Source organism: Buteo buteo, chromosome 13 (genome assembly GCF_964188355.1).
Source record: "Buteo buteo chromosome 13, bButBut1.hap1.1, whole genome shotgun sequence".
Lineage (NCBI taxonomy): Eukaryota > Metazoa > Chordata > Aves > Accipitriformes > Accipitridae > Buteo > Buteo buteo.
Genome location: NC_134183.1, coordinates 36,989,132 through 37,009,107, shown reverse-complemented (window position 1 = coordinate 37,009,107; position 19,976 = coordinate 36,989,132). Strand labels below are relative to the sequence as shown.

Sequence of the window (19,976 nt, the reverse complement as noted above, 5' to 3'; positions counted from 1 at the left end):
GGCTCCAGCCATATAAGCAGCTTTACTTTTGGGGCTTATGAAGATTAAAGTCATTTACAGGCAAAGCCTGCAAGAAACATGGCTTTTGAAATGGCGAGAAATACCCCAGCACCTTCCTGTGATGGTAGATATCAGAGACCAGGGAGGAGGTTTGGGCCAGTCGCCCATCGCGTCCCCTCCAGTCCCCTTGCCCTGGGTTACCGCTGGCTGATGGACCCCTGCCAGCCATCAAAAAAAGGGGACAAAACCCAAAACTCATTTAGACCTTTGGTTTTCTTCTAAATGGCACCACGCTGCCGATCTCTGGGACTGTGCCCGGTCCCATGGGCAGGAGGGGGACTTTGGGGGGGTGTTTGGTGCCATACCGGCATCCTCAGCATTCTCCGCAATGCAGTTGGAGGATGCCGACAGGACTGTGCTAAGAAATTCCGTTCTGCACTGTGGAGACCTTAACTACCAAGCCCCTCCTGCCACCAGGGTCTGTGCCTCAGTTTCCCCCATTCAGGGCTGTTTGCTCCTGACCCCTGTCTCTGGGTGTCCCCCCCTGCTTTGGGCTGCAGCCTGGTGATGCACAGCCAAGGACAACCTGTATCCCACTAGGACATTTCTCCCCAGGGATTTTGGGGCTGTTTCCATCAGCTGTGAACCCAGCAGCAGCCTGTGCCCCAGTGTGGGCAGAGGGGACAAGCTGCCGGCTCCTGTGTGACACCCAGGGGCTACTGAGGGTCTTGGGTGCTGGCTCACATGTCACCCTCCTCCTCCTCCTCCTCCTCCTCCTCCCATCAGCGATGAGAAGATCGGCGCTGGGCCCAGTTGTGTCAGCTCCCATCCCGCCTCAAGTTCGCAGCGTGAATCATTGTCAGCAAGAGCAGGCGGGGAGTTCTCTTTTTTCTTTTCTGGGGTGCCCGTGGAATAGCACAAATGGACTTTGCCTCTCCCTACACCTTTGCCACGCAAGGAGGACAGACACACAGGGTTTAAAAAGCTCCTGAAACTTCAGCCTCCAGTTCTGGGCTGCCTGTCCCCTCTGCCTCGCTGATGAGGATCCCAGCTCAGACTGGAGCTCAGCATCCCCAGCCAGTACGGGGTATCTGCTGGCCAGGCTGGGGAGTGCTTGGGACCGGCGCTGGCTTGCTGTGCAGAAGCTGCAGGAGGTGAAAAGATGATCTCTGAAGTCACACGTGCTTTGCTTTTCCTTCCCTATCCGTCACAACCCCCTCCCGCCATGGACCCACTGGGGTCACCCTGGACCCACTGAGGTCACCCTGGCCGGAGCATCTCTTCCAGCACCGGCTCTGGCTCCCTCTCGGTGCAGCCTGTCCCTGCCCTGCTGCCCTCTGCTCCATGTGGATACCCTCTCCCTTCTCCAGCGGGATGCTTTCCTTCAGCTTTGGCTCTTCTGAGCGCCTTCCCCACGTCACGGCCCCTGCCTGCCTTCTCCCCCTTACGCGGAGAGCCACAGAGATGCGGCGAGCCTTTCTCTCCCTAAACAAACAAAAAAACCCAAACTCACTTCAAAGGCAACCAGAGCGCCCATCTGTTCCCAGCGCAATTCCAGCTGGAGCGATCGCTCGCTGCTTCCCATTTCCTGGGGTTGCAAAGCATCCATCCCAAGAGGAGCGGGTGTAACGTGCCCGGGCAGGCCTGCTCCCAAGCTGCCCGCTGTTTAATTCCCTCAGTGCTGCTTGGAGCAAATTACCAGCTCTAATTATGGCCCAACAAGGCTCCTTCTGCTCCATCCTTGATGTGCGGGCTTCCGAACCCCTGGCAGACCTCGCCAGCATCTGTGCGCTGCCTGCACCTCCTCCCCCTCCACAACTGACTTTATCAGGAGGACTATTTTTAGCGTGATGTACAAAGCCATTCCCATCACCGTTTGGTGTCATTCACCTCTCCAGCTTCGCTCTCTGGCTTTTCCTCCTGAGCACTCCAGGAAATGAAGGCAAGGCTGGAAAGATTCCCCGTGGGAAAACTGTGCGTGTGTGTGTGTGTGTGTGTGTGTGCGGCCGTGTGTGTGTGTGTGTGCATTTCGGCTGACGTGTGCCTTTGCTCCAGGCTTGCTCTCCACCACCGGCAGCGAAGCAGCACATGGTCTCCCCATGTGCCTGTTTACATGCTCTGTGTGTCTGTCCTGGTATATTTGTGTCACTGCTTGGGTGCAGACTCTGCCATGGGAGCCCCCTCCCACCCCAACCACCTCCCTCTTCTTCCTCACCCACTGCAACAGCATCTCCCCTCCCGGCACGTGTGCCGGCAGGGATTGCAACCACCCTGATTTGTGCTGTGACCTGCTCCCCTGCCTGGCTACCCTCCTCTTCTGCTGATGCACCCATGGCACCCCCAATGCCCCCCACCCCTTGGGGCAGAGGCTGTATGTGTCCCCCCCGCATGCAGTTCTGGCAGGACCATTCCCAGCCCACCCACCCCAACCTCCCCAAACTCCCCTGGGTTTGTCGGGGGACCTGGCTGTCACATCTCCTCCTGCCTGGAAATAAATGGGGAGGGCCTGATCCTTTCCGTGGGCTGGCATTACACCTCCCTGGGCAGCGAGGGCTCTGACGGTCTTCAGCTTGTGGGGATCCGAACAGAGTAATTGGTAGTGCACATACATGTGCGCCTGTATACTTACATGTGCGTACCCATAACAGGGCTTAAAGGAGCTGTATCACATGGAACAGTATAAGGTATTTGTTATCAAAATAATACCGGCAATATAAAACTATTTAGTTGTTATATACTGGGAAAGAGAAGAGATGGGCATGACCCTGTAAAGGACCTTGCAGCTCCTTCCTCCGTGCCCCCTCTCACGCTCAGCCTGTGCTGCCACAAGCAGAGGCAGCGACATCCCCACTGACGGGCTGCTCTGCACGAGAACTCAGGACGCAATTAAACACAAGATTTAAAAAAAAATAAAAATTCATTACATGACGCAACACATGACATAGAGCCTATGCGATATATAGCTCTCCCTGAGTATAATTAAGCCTTAATAGCAAATAAGAACAGTAATGACCCCCCGCTTTGGGATTTCTTTGTCCTTAAGTGATGACGACAGATGTTGGGAACTTAAAGGCTTGGTTCTATAGGGGTAGGAAGGCTTTACAATGAAATGGCCTCCTTAGGTCACGAAAAGGCAGCTTTCATTTCATTTGCATACAAAGCTGACTGCTGCATTGCATTTCGTCTTCCTTGGCCAAGACAAACTCCAGATACATTTAGCTTTATTTAATTACATTCAAGTCACATGAAAGGAAGTAATTTTTTTTTGATAATTTATAATACCCTTTTACCCTAAACTTTCTTTATTCCCTATGTTAATGACACAGTGGCACTTTTACCCCAGTGAGCGCTGGGCAGAAGAGAACCTGAAGGGATGTTATGTTCTAGACCTCAGGGTATTTTCTCTTGAACTTTTGGCAGCTGAAGCTTGTGGTGGTCCATAACGGCACCAGGACCCTCCCAGCCAGGCTGTCCCCCTCACGAGGTCCCTCTCTGCATTCCCCCCCTCAGATCCCAGTGGTTCGGCGCCTCAGCATTTTCTTAATAACTTCTTAATAGCTGTCACGGAGTAATAGTTACCTTCTTACAGCTAAGTAGTTTACACAGAGAAGCTGATTGCACCGGTGAGGATGCACAACATACTTTCATCGGCTGCTCTATGGAAAAAAACAGATGTTTCAGCACAGATTAATTGGTATTGAGGTTTAATCAGTGGCCGCTCTATTGCTTTTTTGCTAGTGGAGACCTCAAAGAAAGGGGGCAGGTGTCCCCCACTGTCCCCAAGGGAGGAGCCAGCCCACCGCTGGCCGTAGCTCCCTGCCCAGGGGATGCTCAGCCCCCGGGTCCGTTCCAGATGCCACCGTCACGGGACGGACGTCACTGTGCCTTATCCCCGTGCCCAGAGCTGGCGGCTGCCCCTTCTGCGTGGCAGTGATGGGGACAGCAGGGTATCCCCGTCCCCGTCCCCTTGGAGCATCCCCATCTGCAGGTGGGAAGAGCAGGGGGTGACTCTGCTCCTCTGCGCCCGGGGTCAGGGCTGAGCGTGGAGGTCCCTGTGTTTGCAGTGCCTGTCCCCATCACGAGAAGTGACAATCAACTGCCAAGTGCAAGCGTGACTTCTCCCGGCAGAGCGGCTGCCTGCTTTGGTTAGAAATGCCTGCTCATTTCCTCCCCCGTTGCCTCTCCAGCACACACACACACACAAAAACATGTCTTTCCAGGATTAGCTCACCTACTCAGGGTCTCCAAAGGTTTAAACCTTTGTGTTGCCCTGGATTTGGGGCTGGCAAGGATCAGATCGCTGTCCTTGGACGACCTTATTGCTACTGCATTGCAGCTCAAGGTCACAGACCCTTGCCCTCCCCTGTCTAATCTACGGGATAACTCCAAGAACCAGCCACTCCAGGAAATCCTGGCCATTTCTGGTCCCCTTCAGGGATCTCTGGAGCATCATATGAAACCCTGGTTGAAGGGAGAGCTGCCAGCTGTGGCTTTGGACGCAGTTCTCCTGTTACGTGGAAAGAGTAGCTGAAACGATCCCTCTCACCATGGCAGAGGCATCCCAACTGCTTGCATCCTATTCAAATCAGGTGTCAATGCTGAGAGAGGATCCTCTTAACTTCCACCGGCTTGTCTGAGGCTGGCTGCTACTGGGGGACGTTTCATCTCCCTCCCGTCTAATCCACGGAGATGTGTGATATAGCATAAGCTAATATAATAGGTCATGCAAGGATTTACATCTCATTACTGCAGGTTAGAGTCCTGGGAGGAAGGATGAGTCATTCTTACTTGAATATATTTCAGGGATAAGGAACAGTTCAGCTGCCCAAAGAAAAGCAAATGGGAAATCAACCACCTTGAAGCATCGCCGTGGGCTCGATCACCAGCCCTCTGCACCCTCTGATTACCCTCTCTCCTCTACCTCCAGATGGGACACTGGCCTCTCTGGAAAGAACGTGGGCCCAAGAGCCAAAGGGGTGGGAGAGCTGCCAGCAGCTGCAAGACCTCACTGGAGGTCCTTTCCTTTGCCTTTTGCTCCATCCCTATAAAAGCAGTTCCCCAGCTGCCCTGGGCTGCAAGAGGCTGCAAAGGTCAACCATGGTCCCCTGGTGAGGGAGCAGCCCTGCCACGAGCGAGCAGGTCCCAGCCGCTGCCGGTAATCCTGTGCTAATTTTCACCTAGCTGCTTTGGCCAAGCATTTCTGCTCATCAAGAGCTGTTTTCTCTTACTTTCTCAGACAGGGAGGCTACATGGTAGCTGACCCATCTAAGCCAGCTGGAAAAAATCGGTCCTGACTTCAAGTCTCTTACTGTTAGTGAATGCTTAGACAGAAATCTGGACTGAGCAAAGCTCCTAGGACCAGCCACATCAGAAGTCTGCTCTGAACTGACCCAAGGCTCAAACCTGCCCGACATCTGAGGGCAAAGTGGCTCTGGGACACAAGCAGGGATGCTTTTCCTCCTCTCTGCCCCTTTTTTAATCCAGTCCTTGTCTGACTGACAGCCAGAACTTGAACACGCTGTTGGCAATAGGACGTCTGCAAAGCGCCTGGGGCGCTCAGCCTATTTCTAAGCAGGCTGTGAAAGCTCATTGTGGGCTAAAATTCATTTTGCATGGGCTGCCCATGGGAAAATGGTTAGGGGGTCTCCAGATCGGTGTGAAAAGCGAAAATCATTGCTTCAAACAGTTGGTAGGACTTATGAGAGGCCAGCTCAGCGTTGACTCGGGACGAGCAGCAGCTACAGGGGCATCTGAGTGGTGGGGAGATGCTGTGGGTGACGCTGGAGTCGTGCCAAACAGAGCCTCAGATGGGTGTCCCTCAGCCCAATGGCTGCGTGGAAAGGCAATTTGCACCTTCAGATGAACTCAGGGGAACAGCTGGCATCATTCAGGGGGCTCTGCTCTGGTGGGATTTAGCCATAGCCCCGGAGAACCTTCACTGGGACAAATGCCCTTTTGTCACTTCCAAAAGCAGGGTCCGAACCCTAACAGCAGTGGTCACTGCCTAACTGTTGAATGGATTATTATCCGAGAAAAATACATTATTTTTAAAAAATTTTCCTTTTGAGACAAATTTTTGCCTGGTGCTACCTTGGGCAAGGGGGGGAAGGGAGAAGATGGGCCAATTCCCCCACCCTCTTTCACTTTATCGCTTCACAGCTGTTCCGTCATTTTAATCTGCGGAGATTGTTTTTAAATTTCGGAAATGAAATGATTTCCTGCGAGCCGGGATTGGGGTTTGGATCTGCGCTCATTTTTTGTGAGCGGAGAAGAAAGAAGGGAGAAATGTATGTTAAAGCCAGGCTGGCCATCTGGAAGGGAGGTGCGTTTCTGATGCCATTAATTGCTCACTCCCCAAGGCCCGCGATACGGCTGCAGTCAAAGGAAATAGCAGGAGTGGGAGCGGGGGCAGGACGGGAGCCGGGAGAGCTGGAGGGGCCGAGGGAATTACGCAATGAAATCGATGCCTGCTCCGTCCTCGGCCTCCTGATTTAGGTGACCGCTGAACGTGTGGGTCCCTGGGCCGGCCCTGGTACATCGGCGAGGCAGCGCTTGCGGGGTCTGACGGCAGCTTTAATGTTAATTAACATCATTAATACCACTCGGAAAGAGAGGAACAAGCTTTGGGGCGGGCCAAAAATCTACAAGATCTACAAGCAAACAACAGTTGCCGCTGGTGTATGGTACATATGGCATTTATCGAGCGCTAAAGCCCGGCTTTTCCTCCGGCTGGCCCCAAAGGATGGGGAATAGCGTGGGAAAAGAGCTGTTTTCTGGGCGTTCGCTCCAGCGCAGCCCCTCGGTGGGCTAAATCGAGCGGGAGGAGCCGAGGGCACGGTGCCCGGGGGGGAGTCACGGCAGCCCACGGGGCCGGTAGTGCGGGCTCCTTCCCCGGTGAAATTTTCCCCGGAGACGCGGGAGTTGTCGGGGAGGGGGGAAGCAGCGGGACTCCCCCGGTGTGGGTCGGGGCCGTGGGGGCTCCGCCTTTCTGCCGGCCGGCGGGGGGCGGTGGGGCCCGGGCGGGGCTCGGGCGGGGCTCGGGCGGGGCTAGGGCGGGGCCGGGCGGGGCCAGGGCGGGGCCCTGGCGGGAGGCGGGGCCGCCGCGCGCACACCGGAGCTGTCCGCGCCCCGGTGCTGCAGCTCCCGCTCCCGCTCCCGCTCCCGCCGCCGCCGCCCTTCGGTTCCCCGGTGAGCCCGGCCCCGCCATGGGCGGCGGGGCGGCGCGGAGCCGCTGATCCCCGGCAGCCCGGACAAACCGGTTGGTCCACCCCGGGATACTCGGCTCCGCTACAGCCCGGGAAGTCGGTACTCCGGGAACTCACGTCCCCGGTATCCCGGCTCCCCGTGGGAACTCGCTACTCCGGCAGTCCAGGAACTCGGTACTCCGGCAGCCCGGGAACTTGGCTCCGCTGACCCCGGCTCCTCGGTAACCCGGTACTCCGGCTCCCCAGGAACTCGCAGCCGCAGCACCCCAGCTTCCCGGTAACTCCCGGCAGCCCAGCACCCAGTATACCTCGGCTCCTCGGCGCTCCGGCTCGCTCCCAGCCCCGTTCCCCGGGCTCCCCCGTAACTCAGCATCCCCATCTTCCCCACCCCTCGGTACCCCAGAACCCCATCTCCCCATTAACCCCGGTTCTCCCAGTTCCACAGTAGCTCCGCTCCCCAGCTCCCCAGCACCCGGGCTCCCCCGGCCCCCGGGGTTCCCGGCCCCCTGCGACCGCAACCATGGCGTTCATGGTGAAGAGCATGGTGGGGGGACAGCTGAAGAACCTGACGGGTGGCCTGGGTGGCGAGGAGAAGAGCGAGGGTGAGAAGTCTCCGGCCGAGGCGCAGGGCATGACACGCGAGGAGTACGAGGAATATCAGCGGCAGCTGGTGGAGGAGAAGTAAGTACGACCGGACCCGGGGACCGGGGTGGGCTGGACCCCAGGGGTGCCAGTGGGGAACAGGGTGCTCCCTCTGCAACCCCCCCCGTCCCATGCATGGGAGGCTGGGGGGAGACAGCGCTGGGGGCAATGGGGCCACGAGGGAGTCTGATGAACCCCCTAATCCCTTAATCCGCTTCCTCGCCGGGGAGATGGGATTGTTTTCTCCTCTCAGGCTGTGCTGGGGGAAGGAAATTGTGGGGAACCGGGACTTTGCAGAGGAGATGGGGGGTACCCGGCTGGGGGGGGATGGGGAAGAGATGCTCAAACGCAGGGACTGGGGGCAGCAACTGCCGGTAACTGCCCTGCCTGGTTCGCAGGATGGAGAGAGATGCCCAGTTTGCCCAGCGCAAGGCGGAGAGGGCCACGTTCAGGTCCCACTTCCGAGACAAGTACAGGCTTCCCAAGGTACGGCCGTGCCGGGCACAGGATGGGAAGCGGGGGGCACACAGGGTGCCAAGCCCCAGCGCAGCCTCCGTGGGGGGTTTGGTGGATGGCGCCACGGGGGGACAGACAACACCCCTGATCTGCACGGAGGGGAAGGGGCGCCAGACCCCCTTGGCCGGGTGGGTTTCTGAGCTACAAAGACCAAGTGCAAATCAGTTCCCCTAAAACGCATCCTTCCACCCAAATCTCGGTCCCTTCCCATCACCTCTGGGCACCGCAAGCTACCAGCCCCAAACAGCGGGACCACTGATGCACCCGCTCTGCCTTGCTTGATCCCCCTCTTCCTCTCTTTTGCCCCCTAAATGCAGCTGGATGAGGGAAAGCCGCCTTCACCCTGGACTCTCAGCCCCATAGCTGGGAGCGGAGCCAGAGTTACACCTTCCCAGCTAGATTAGCCAGCTCCTCTCCCCGGATTATTTGGCAAACATTTCCTACCTAAACTCCTATTTTGGAATTTCCGCCCGATGAATCATTCACTAGAAACAATTTAATCAAGGGATAATTCAGCCATTCTTGGAATCGCCACAAGCTTTTCCCCCCTCCAAACCCACCCTTTATTCAGCAAGAGATGCTCAGTGGTGAATACTCTAAATTGGAGCCGGGCTAATATTAGTTCAGAAAGGTCAGCTAAGCCAAGTGATATTATTCAGATTGTTTGATACTGTTCAACCAGCCTGGATGCACACCCCACCGCTTCTCACACCCTTTTTATTGCCAGGAAATAAACAGCTGGAGAATTTATTTTTCCCCTGCCAAAAGCAAGAAAAAGCAGAAAAAGAAGAGATGGAGATTTTTTTTTCTCCAGGGGAAATGGGGATTTGTTCGGATCTGGCCCCCCGATCCTTTTGCTGCTTTCTCATGCTTGAGATGTCCCTTCTAATCTTTCGACAAGTTTCTTCTGCTCATTACTGATCCCACTTGGCAGCCGGGCTGCCTTTTGCAAAGTCTCCCTGTGGCTCTCCGGCGCAGAGCTGACCCCGATCTCCGGTGGGCACAGTCGTTAAGCATACGTGTGGCTTAATTGGGTGCCTAAACCTCCCCAACCACTCCAATGCGAACTGAAAGCCAATTTATACTGATGTTGGCGTACTCGGGTTTTTGTCTCAGCCCTTCGTGTGTGCCTTGGTGCGTGCCCAGGCTCTGCTCAGCCGTGTCCCCTCCGGGTCAGCATCTTACCCACAGCACGAGCACGGCTGTGAGCCCCAGGGACCGATCTGCATGGACCTTAAAATGGGAAGACAGCCCAAAGCCCATGCAGGCACCACCGTGAACCTCGCGCGTGCCTTTAGTGCCTCCAGAAGCCCCCCCCTTGCCCTCCTGCAACGTCCCACGCCTGACTGACTTTCTCCGGGCCCGTTTCAGAATGAAACAGATGACAACCAGATCCAGCTGGTGGGAGGTGACGTGGAGCTGCCCAAAGAGCTGGCCAAGATGATTGAGCAGGACAACGAGGAGGAGGAAGAGAAGAACTCGGTTATCGGCCAGCTCAGCAACATCCAGAACCTGGACCTTGATTCCTTGAAAGACAAAGCTTCGGCCACGCTAGAGGACCTGAAGCAATCGGCTGAGAAATGCGCCGTGATGTGACCCGGCTGAACCCCCCCTCCCCGTCAACGTGACGGTGGGGGAGAAGGGAGGGGATGCGGCCAAGGGTCTGGCGGTGGCTGTTGCCTGCAGCGGGGACCCCACTGATGTTGTCACCCTTGCCTTGTGTGAGTCGGGTCCTCCTTCTGAGCCGTGTGAAGCCTCGAGTCCCTGACCCAGATGTCCCTGATGTGTGGTTTTTTGTTTTGTTCTCCGGTCTGAGGTTAGAGCAACGAGCCAGCATGTCCCGTCCCCCCGTAACCCAACGCCTCCTCCTGTGCCCGTGGCAGTGGGTGTCTTTAGCGAGAGCTGGGGTGGGGTGGGGGGGTTTGCAGGGAAGGAAAGCCCCGAGTGACCTTGGAGTGTTATTGAACCATGTCAGCATGGGAAGGCAAAGGCTTTCCAGCAGAGCGGTGGCCATACACCGTGTCTCTGCCTCCACATTTCGACCAAGCCTCCTAGAAATGACAGGGAGGCTCCAATTTGCTTTGCAAGGACAAGGCACAATGCAAAATGCCATCCCCCCCGCCCCGCATCCCATACCCATCGCAGGAGAAATAACATCCCGTCCGTGCAAGAAATACCAACCACTTTGCCCTTGAGGGCCCCTCTCAAAGGAGTCAGCCGGGAAGGACCTGCTATATGATCCCATTTAACCCAGCAGCAACGGGGGTGTTGAGGACCAGAGGGATAAAGCCTGAATTAATGCCAGAGAGGAATAAAACCCCTCCTCGGTGCTCATCTGAACCCACACCAGCCCTTCCCTGGAGTGGTGGTGGCACACCCTCCCTCTCCCGGGGTGGGATCCACTCGTGTCCTTGTTCCTTCCAGGAGAAGAGCAAAGGGATAAGGGAAAAAAAAAAAAAAAATCTCCTCTTCCTCCTCTGTTGTGCTGTAGTTGTGTGCTGTGCTCAGTTGAGTGTCTCTCCACCTCCTATGCTGTCCCCGTGCCATGGTACTGTTATAACCGGTGGAATAAATATCAGGAGATGTCTATGCATTTGTTTCTCTCCTCGAGCAGTACTTTCCTGATAAAGGTGTTGGGGTGCCCCAAGCTATGGGGGGATGCAGAGAGATTAAGTGCATCCCCTTTATGGGGCAGGGGGGAGCAGTGATGGGAGCTCAAGGGAGAAATCTCTTGCAGCATCATCCAGAAGAAAGCATCACGCCTGGTTGTCGTCGGCTGTTTTGCCGTGTTTCGTACTGAAGGGATGCTATGAGCGGCTCTTTGTCAGCAGCCGGGTTTAAAAGCAAACAAAACCCCCAGATTTCACAGATTTTTGGCTATTTTAGTAAAAAGCTTTCAGATTGCTCACCAGTTCCCCACCGCAGTCTCATGGGCACCGCAGGGTGTCCACGGCACTGCTCTGAGCAAGGACACGTCTCTGTGGGGACGAGACCGTGAGAAGTACAGGTGTGACTTCAAGCTGGAGCAGTTCGGGCCTGCTGACATCCCGGTGAGTGGTGGGCTCCTGCAGTGAGGCTTCCTGGAAAAACTTGGCACAGGCTGGGAATTCACTGCCCAAAATCCCAACGGAGTGGATTAACTGCAATTTGCTTTTGCAGGGGGAGTTGTGTCATCCAGAAAAATGCAGGGGAGGGTGCTGGGAAGCTAGTGGCATTATTATTATTATTATTTTCATTATTACAGCAAGGATGCTGGATCAGGCCACGCCTGGGGCTGCTGGGCTGAGCAAAGCTCTCTGGTACAGCCAGGAGATTGCTTTCTGCCCCTAGCCCCCTGGTAATACTGTGCTGGTGTCGGGTAGTCCTGAGAAACTCGGGCGAGATGCTCTGCCCATGGGGACATGCATCACCCCAACCCTCCAGCCCCAGGGAGCAGGCTGCTCTCCAGCCCCGTGGGGACCCACCAGCAGCTCCGGGGACATCTACCCCAGGCAGAGCCCTAACCCAGCCCCTTTCGCAAGAAAGGCGAGGGAATATCGGCAGAAGCAGCTTTAGCTCTGAAAGGAGATCATACCTGATGAGGCTCAGCCCAAGCTCATCTAATCCCCCACGAGGAAAGGGATAGCGGAGAGCCGGCACTGACCAAGCCAAGCCCTCCAGCCTGGCTTGGCTTTTAACTCCCTGGCTGACGGCAAGGCTCAATCATTAAAACATCCCACGGGTAAGCGGGATCCCCACCAGCGCAGAGGGAGGGAGATAGGGCTAGGGGATGCAGCCCTTTGGTTCATCCCCACCCGCAACCAGCATGACCCCACCAGGACACAGCCTGGACCCTCTCCCCCACCTTTTATTTTGCCCCCCCCCCCTTTCCCCGCTCCCCCAGCCGCGGACCTTCGGCTCCGCTCCGCGCTCACTCCAGGCCCACGTGCCGCCACGCAAAGGCCGCGTGAAGCTCGGCGGGTTTATTTTAGGAGGCACCATGACCCCCAGGCATGTGAAAAGCAAGCAGCACGAGCTCTCCCCGCTTGGCTCCGGCGACGTGTTAAGCCTCAGCAAAGCGTTCCCGGCAAAGCGTCGTGAGCTCCCGGGATGCTCTGAGCCCGCAGCCCTTGCTCCCATCGCTGGCCCTGCTGCCCGTACTGGGGAGGAGAGGTTGGGATGGGGGGGGAGCGGGGGCAGGCAGCCCTCCTCTCGCCTGTCCCCTGCCCTTTGAGAGATGCATCCCTGTTTGCCAGCATTCCCCACTGCCGGGTCCCCAAGCATCCCTGCAGCCAAGCATCCCGGCTGCCTGCCTGCCATACGACTGCTCCGGGCATCAACACAGGGGCTGAAAAAACTTAAAGCAAAGAATTAGTGTGGATTAAAGCAGAAAAACCTATTTTTTTTCTCTTCTACGCTATAAACCCAATTCCCTCACCTATGGGGCCAGGTTTGGGGTGGATTTGTTCAAGCAAGCTCTTGCTGGGTGCTGGATGATCTCTGCCGGCAGCAGAGCTTATAAATAAATGCCCCAGGGGTGGGCAGAGCTCCTACCCTCCTGCACCAGACGTGGAGCAACCCCTCATCGTACGGCCGCAGGATCAGGCCTCCTTTCTGCTGGTGAGCGTGAGATGACGTGAGCGGTTTCCCCAATGGACAAAGCATTAAATGAGCAATCGTTAAAGCACTGAAACAAATGAACCGCCATTAAAGGATGGGGGAATCTCCGCTGAATAGTTCATTTTTCTTTTTGCAGGCAATTAAATCTCCCTGTGAGCTGCTGCGGGAAGGGACGGCCCCATCCATCCCACTGCAGCACCACTGTGCTGCTGGTTCAGATACGGGGATTAATCCGGATTAAAGAGCACAGGGGAGAACCCAGGACCGGCTCCACAGACTGACCCAGCTTTTCCCCAACCCTCTCTTTCTTCAAAACCCATTGAGCATTTGAACTCCCACCACCGAGTAACCCACGGGCTGGTACAAGGAGGGCGATACACCCATCTGCCATCCCCGTGTCCCTCTCTGGGTGACAATCCGGATCCAAGAGCCACCCCACGAGCGATGCTCGAGAGGCTCCGGGTTGGAATAGCCCTTCGCAAGGGCCGGACGGTGCGAGGAGGCAGCACCGCTTCGGCACGCGTCCCCACCGGGCTTTGCCGTGACACCGATGGGAGAAGGCGGCCGGAGCCCGGCAGCCGTCCCTCCTGCCCGCTGCAGCCGAAGCCATGCCGAGCGAGAAAAGCCACCGCCGGAGCCGGCCCCGTGCTGCCGGAGTGGCGACTGCTCGCTTCGTGCCTCCTTCCCTTCAGCCTGCCCGGGGAGCGATATTTGGGCAGCGCTTTGCGAGCCCTGACGCAGAAAGGACTCGCATCCACCCCGACGCAAAGCTGGGGCACCCCGAGCTCCATCACCCTCGTCCCCCCGGGGAAACGGCCGGAGCCTCTCCCCGCTTCAAAAGGCTCCGGATTCGGCCCGCGTCTTCGGCAGAGCGTAAAAGGCAGATGCGATTATCCGCGCCGGCTGCCGCAGCCAGCCGGTTCAGCCATCCCCGGCGGCTCTGCGCTAGCCACGGGCCGGGGGAGGGCAGGGGGTTTGAAAGCTCTTTAAAGCCTCAGGATATAATCTCTGCTCAGAATAATAATAATAAAGAAAAAAAAAAAAAAAAGACATAAAAATGCCTCGCCACATCCGCCTGGGAAGCTCTCCAACGGCTTGGGCACGGAGCAGCCAGCAAAGGACTAAAGGCTGGGGCTGCGGGGGGGGGTGGGGGGAAGAAACCAGGTTATGGGGTAGCATCTGGGGCGAAAGCAGTCTCAGGAGGAGCTTTGCTGGGGTCACAGCTCAGACCATCCTTGGGGCCCCCCAAAAATCACCCCAGCATTTGCTCCGGCCCCTCTGCCTTTCCCCCACACGTCCCTGCCCAGCCCAACCGTTCCTCACCCACCGTACAAACCTATTGGAGAAAACACGATTTTATGTAACCTTTCATGTTGTTCTGCTCGATGTTTTACACGCACACACACAAAAAAAAAAAAAAAAAAAAAAAAGATCTGAATGGAAAACAAGGTCAAACCTTGCCTTGGCTGCCTCGTGTCCCCAGGGAATACGGGGAGGTAGGGCACTCCCAGCCAGTGCTGGCTGGAGGAGAGGAGGGGATCCCGTGGCTCCGGTCTTGGGCAAGGGGACAGAGACAAGGGGTCCCCAGCCCTCCTTGATGGCTCCAGGCACCCCGGGCTGGCTCTCAGTCCTGGGCTTGGCTGGAGACCCCTCTTGGGTCTTAAAGCACAAACCTGAGACTGGAGGAGTTGGAGAAACCAAAAAGAAGTGTTTATTAAAGACAATAAATTACATTCCCTTGAAATACAGTAGATATAGAGACAAGTCCCTTGCTTTGCAGGGCAGGCAGACCTCACCACCCCAGAAAAGTGACTTCTGCACGGCTGGGGGGGTGCTCCTGCGAACATAATCTGGATATTTGGGTTGTCAGAGCCCTGAGGAGCAGAGCAGGCAGGACGCCGAGGCTCTGCCTTCGGGGAGGTATTGCTGTTTGCAGCCATGTGACTCTGTCCCTGAAGGTGATTGATTTCCACTCATCTGTTTTACTCGAAGATTATACCCATGGAGGAGCATGCACAATCAATTAGTCCCCGCTGAGCACTGCCAACACCTCATGACACAAATGATGAAGGCGTCAGTCCCCGCCAGACTCCAGTGCAGGCGGGTTTAGGAAGCAAAAGCCCCGATCCCAACGCTCTAGCAGCGAGAGGGAGGTATGGCTGGCCCGGGACAGTGCAATTTGGGTGCTCGAGGCTGGACGAGCGGCGGTGGGCACAGAGAGGTAGTTGCTGGGTGAGAAAGGCACAGCGGAGGGCAGGCGCAGGCAGCGACCCCGACCCCCTGCCTGCTGCCGTCACCACCAGCCTGGAGCTACCGCGGGGGATTTTTGGGGTCTGGGCTGCGCGTACACTTAGGGCCTCCCCAGAAGAATTTGGGAGGCGGAAGAAACATCTAGCCGAAAAGGCAAGAGACGTATGTGACTGGCAGAGGGGGGGATATTCTGCCGGAGCCCGGTGCCAGGATAAAAATACGCAGCCCGTCACAGCCAGCGGAGGGAATTAGAGTGGAATAACCTGCCTGCCGCCGTCAGGGAAGGCTGCGGCAGCAGACGGTCGAGGTAGGGCTGGGAGGGGACTCTGCCCGTCGGGAAATGACGCCTGCGCCCGGGCAGAGGAGCAGATGGCCCTGCGGACCCCCCCGTGGGACCCTCCGGGGGTGGGAGCCCCAAGGGGGAGCCCCCCGAGGCGGCTACTCCGATGCGGTCGGGACGAAAGCCTCGTCTTTCCTCCGCCCTGCCGATGGCATCTCTTGGCACGGCAGTGCCAGGGCGGTGAGCAGCGTCCCGCCGGCCGGCTCCTGGGCATCACTGCAAGGTACAGGCTGTGCCGGGGGGGGCACAGAGGGCAATCACTCGACTGCACACACCATCGTCACCCAGCCTGGGTGGGCTCCCGGGCACGGATGAGCCCAGGCTGGGGGGAAAGGAGGGTGTGCGGGGTCGGGATTACCCCCAGGCAGGAATATCCACGTGGCTGTGGCAGCTGTAGGGATGTTCCCCACCACAAGGACTGCAGCCACGAGGGGGGACGCCTCCCCAGGCCCTTTTCACCAAACCCTCTCTGATGGGACAAGAGGGGACAGAAAAAGGGACTCACTGCTCCGGACGGGCTCTGCCAGTGCCTCCTTGCCCAGGGACTGTGCCTCCCGCATCTGCCGGGGCAGAAAATCATTTTCCAGCCTGCAACCCCTCCTGCCCCAGCATGCTCCAGCGCCCCCCAATAAGCAGCCCTACCTTCATCTGGTCTTTCAGGTACTCGGCTCGGGCCATCAGGGTCTGGATCTGGCAGAGAGAGAGGGAGGAAAATTTCTTCAAAGCTGCGCCAACGGGGACATGCCGCTGTCCCACGGCTGGCACTCACCTCTGCGTGGAGCAGCTCCCGTCGCCTCCCCGCGGGCTCCGCTGCAGAGGGAAGAGGGACATGCCATCAGATCAATCGCGGGCACAGGATGCATCCCTTGCCCCCGCAGCACCCACCACGGTCACAACTCACCGGCCAGGAGGAGCAGCAGCTCTCCCAGGCTCTGCTGGTAGAGCTCCAGGGTGTCACCATCGTCTTTGCCTTCCTCCTCCTGCAACAGACCCCGGGGGGGCCCGGCTGCAGCTGGGGGGGATACGCCGGGTCCCTCCCCACCTGAGTTTACCCTTTCCCCTTCCACTCGAGGGGAGAGGGGCCCCCCCAAATCCACCACTCACCTTAGCGATGGCAGCAGAAGCCATTTCCAGCGCGGCACAGAGCCGAGGCTTGTCCTTGGCCATCTCTGTAAGGGAACGGTGCAGTGGGGAGCACCCACTTCAGCCCAAAACCCTGCTGGGTGTCCCCTTCCCCCTCCGACGTTGCGGGGGTTCTCCCAACAAACGCTACCTTTAAGGAGCTCTCTGGCCGGGTTCCCTTGCTGCAAGAGGTTCTTGTTGCTGGAGGTGACCAATGCCTTCAGCTCCTCTGCTCGGGAGATGTACTGCCCCACCTGCCCACAGCCGGGGGGTGCAGGGAATGAGGGGACCCCCACCACGGAGAACAGAGGATGGGGCGGCATCTTGCCAAGCTAAGCCGGGGAGGGATGCTGTCTGCCACCTCCCCAGGGATTTTTGACTCACCTTGGCTCGAATGGCTTCTTTCCGGCGAGCATCACTTTCATCTGGCAGGGGAGAGCGACCGAACGCTGGAGTGGGTGGGCTGCAAACTGGCCTCCCCTGGGGTGCTGTCTGCCCCCACAAATGCACCCAGCACCGCCCAGGACCCACGTAGCCCCCCCTGGGGTGGACTCACAGTGCAGAGCCGGCACAAAATACTCCAGGGCTTTGCAGTAGAGCGAGAGGGCGGCGGAGGCATCCCCCGCCTGATCCTTCTTCACTGCCTCCACCACCAGGTCGGTCTGGGGGACACAAAGTGGGGGGGGGGGGCTCAGGGCTCTGCCCCCCTCCATCCCCAGGGACCAGCTCCCCAGCACCCAGCTCACCGCCTTGCAGAGGCTCTCGGGGCCAGGGACGTGCTCCATATCCACGAAGGGGTGGGCAAAGAAGCGTTCGAAGGAGATGCGTTTCAAAGGGTCCCTCTCCAAGAGCTGTCCTAAGAGATCCCGGCATTCCGGGGAGAGCAGGGGCCGGCTGGGCAGCTGGGGAGGGAATCGGGCTGAGACCACCAGCCCTGCCACAGCCCCAGGCTGCGAGAACCCACCCGGCTCCATCCCATCCTGTGTTACCTCGACAGCCCGGTCGCTGCGGATCTTCTCCTCCAGCTCGGCGAAGGAGCGGGAGGCAAAGGGCGGTCTCCCAAAAAGTGCTTCTGCGGGAGGGGAAAGGGAGCAGCGGGGGGAGATGGAGAGGGGGAAGCTGGCCCCGAGCCAACCCCAGGGGGGGTAAAAGCAAAAGCCCACCATAAAGGATGACGCCCACCGACCACAGGTCCACCCGGGCGTCGTACTGCTGGCGGCACACCATCTCGGGGGCCATGTAGAGCGGGGAGCCCCGCAGAACGTGCTTCTCGTCCCACGGCGACATGTACTGTGCAAACCCGAAATCTGCGGGGGAGAGGGTGAGGAGAGCTTGTGGCGGGGGGGGGGGGGGGGGGGGGGGGGGGGGGGGGGGGGAAGAAGGAATTGCCACCTCCAGTCCCTGCTTAGGGACCTGCCCTGACCTGCCAGCTTCAGCTGGGGGTTCTCTGGAGCGCTCAGGAGGATGTTCTGCGGCTTGAGGTCCAGGTGGGAGATGTTGCGGTCATGGAGGAACTTCAGGGCGCAGGCTGGGTGGGCAGATGGGCACGTAGCAGGGGGGACAACGCCACAGCCCTACCCCCCCCCAAAATCCCCGGGAAGGATGCCCAACGGAGTGAGTTCAGGAGCTGGGCAGGGGGCCCTCACCGAGCTGCTGCAGGAAGATGCGCGCCACCTTCTCGGGGAGGATCCTGCGCATTCGGATGAAGCGGGAGAGGTCCCCCCCGGCACAGAACTCCATGATCAGGTAGATGTGGTTGCTGTCCCACTGCGAGGCAAGCGGACCCCGTCACGCCACCCTGGCCGGTCCCACCGCGTATCCCACCCACACAGGGTCCGCCTGGACTGGTTTGCCCAGTTGCTGGCACGGAGCCCCACGGATACGCCCTTGGGGAGCCAAGATGGACCCCAGGACCCGAGCTGGACCAGTGCTGGCTCAGCCCCCACCCCTGCCGACCCAGGAAGCCCCCAGCCCCACCTGGAAGTCCTTGAGCTCCACGATGTGCGGGTGGCGGATGGTCTTCAGGATCTCGATCTCCGTCAGCAGGTTCTCCACCGATGCCCGGTTGAGGCTCCTCTTGCTCACACACTTGATGGCCACCACCTCACGCGTGTCCCTCTACCAAGGGGGAAGCCAACCCTGGAGCCCCCCCACACCCCAAACAAGCCGACCTGGGGGTCCTTCCCCAGTCTGCTGGGGGGGTCTCGACTGGGGAGGAGGGGGAAGGAATCGCTGGCAAGGGGGTGACAGGTCCCATATAGGTGCTATAGGGATGGTAGCCCGTATGGAGGGCTGTAAAAGGGGGGGGTCCCATGGGTGGGGGGATAACGACGACGACGGGGACACTACCTTCCTGTAGGCCTTGTAGACGGTGGCGTAGGTGCCGGCGCCGAGGCGCTCGGTGAGGATGAACTCGTCCAGGCGCGGCGGGGCCCAGCCGGCCCCGGCCATGGCCCCCCCCGGCCCCGGCCCTCGGCCGCGCTTCCGCCTTCCCGGCGCGCCACGGCCCTGGCCACGCCCCCGCTCCCGGCCACGCCCCCGCTCCCGGCCACGCCCCCGCTCCCGGCCCTGGCCACGCCCCCCGCTCCCCAAGGCAGAAGGGGGATTTTTTGAGCACATATACATTTTATTATTAATTTTATTTTTTTACATGAAAAGATCAGACGCGGGGAAAAAAAAAAATAATACAGGAGGAAGGGGGTGTGACAATGCCAATTTCTGGATGAGGAGGGCTGGGAGGGCACCAGGCTGGCCCCCCAGCAGATATTCTGCCAGCGAAGGATGGGGGCACAAAATCCAATCCCCCTCCCGGGCAAAGAGGGGGGACAGAAAGGGGCAGCACAAAGTCAGGTCTGCAAGTAAAACCCCCCCACTGCTCCCGCACCAATACGCACACAAGGCTGGAGAGCAGGGGGGAGGAAACTGCCCCCCATCACACCTTGCCACAAGCGGCATGTCAAGCCCTGCACCTCATCTGCGTCCAAAGGGACATGCCATCTCGGGACGCAGCTTTTGAAGCTAAACACACATCAAACCACTTCTTTCCCAGCTTAAAAAAAAAAAAAAAAGTCAAACCAGTTCCTTCCCAGCTGAAAAAAAACCCATAATAAGTGGGAGGAGGAAGGCAGGGAGGAGTTGCCCCTGGAGAAAGATTCATTCATGCTCTTGGCTGGCAGGCTCTCAAGGTTAGCTGGAGAAGGACATCGCAGGCACCGTGTGGTGTTTGAGCTGGTGTCTTCAGTGCCGCTGCTCCCAAACAGCAGAGCTGGCAAGTCAAAAAACCCCGTTCCCCTCCCTCCCCT

The 19,976-nt window shown here is 58.3% G+C and overlaps 2 protein-coding genes across 2 annotated transcripts; one reads left to right on the top strand and one right to left on the bottom strand.

The window, feature by feature from the left end:
- Positions 1-7,725: 7,725 nt before the first annotated feature.
- Positions 7,726-9,959, top strand: CPLX3 (complexin 3). Its single transcript, XM_075043985.1, has 3 exons — positions 7,726-7,886; positions 8,246-8,333; positions 9,735-9,959. Exons 1-3 carry the CDS (start codon positions 7,726-7,728, stop codon positions 9,957-9,959), a joined length of 474 nt encoding a protein of 157 aa, XP_074900086.1.
- A 5,591-nt stretch (positions 9,960-15,550) lies between these two features.
- ULK3 (unc-51 like kinase 3) lies at positions 15,551-19,962 on the bottom strand. The gene is made up of 16 exons (XM_075045646.1): positions 19,024-19,962; positions 18,652-18,792; positions 18,321-18,441; positions 18,098-18,202; positions 17,838-17,981; positions 17,664-17,746; positions 17,421-17,576; positions 17,231-17,336; positions 17,059-17,099; positions 16,826-16,928; positions 16,657-16,721; positions 16,454-16,532; positions 16,322-16,362; positions 16,195-16,242; positions 16,058-16,112; positions 15,551-15,782 (listed from the first exon to the last, which is right to left on the bottom strand). The coding sequence occupies exons 1-16, from the start codon at positions 19,297-19,299 to the stop codon at positions 15,766-15,768; spliced, it is 1,581 nt and encodes a 526-aa protein (XP_074901747.1). The 5' UTR covers positions 19,300-19,962; the 3' UTR covers positions 15,551-15,765.
- Positions 19,963-19,976: the final 14 nt, after the last annotated feature.

Coding starts and splice junctions, on each gene's coding strand:
- CPLX3 (XM_075043985.1), top strand. CDS start 7,726: ATGGCGTTCATGGTGAAGAGCATGGTGGGGGGACAGCTGAAGAACCTG. Junction 7,887..8,245: donor CGGCAGCTGGTGGAGGAGAA/GTAAGTACGACC, acceptor CCTGGTTCGCAG/GATGGAGAGAGATGCCCAGT. Junction 8,334..9,734: donor ACAAGTACAGGCTTCCCAAG/GTACGGCCGTGC, acceptor GGCCCGTTTCAG/AATGAAACAGATGACAACCA.
- ULK3 (XM_075045646.1), bottom strand. CDS start 19,299: ATGTATATGTGCTCAAAAAATCCCCCTTCTGCCTTGGGGAGCGGGGGG. Junction 18,442..18,651: donor TGGAGCTCAAGGACTTCCAG/GTGGGGCTGGGG, acceptor CTTGCCTCGCAG/TGGGACAGCAACCACATCTA. Junction 16,533..16,656: donor CTTCTGCTGCCATCGCTAAG/GTGAGTGGTGGA, acceptor GGTCTGTTGCAG/GAGGAGGAAGGCAAAGACGA.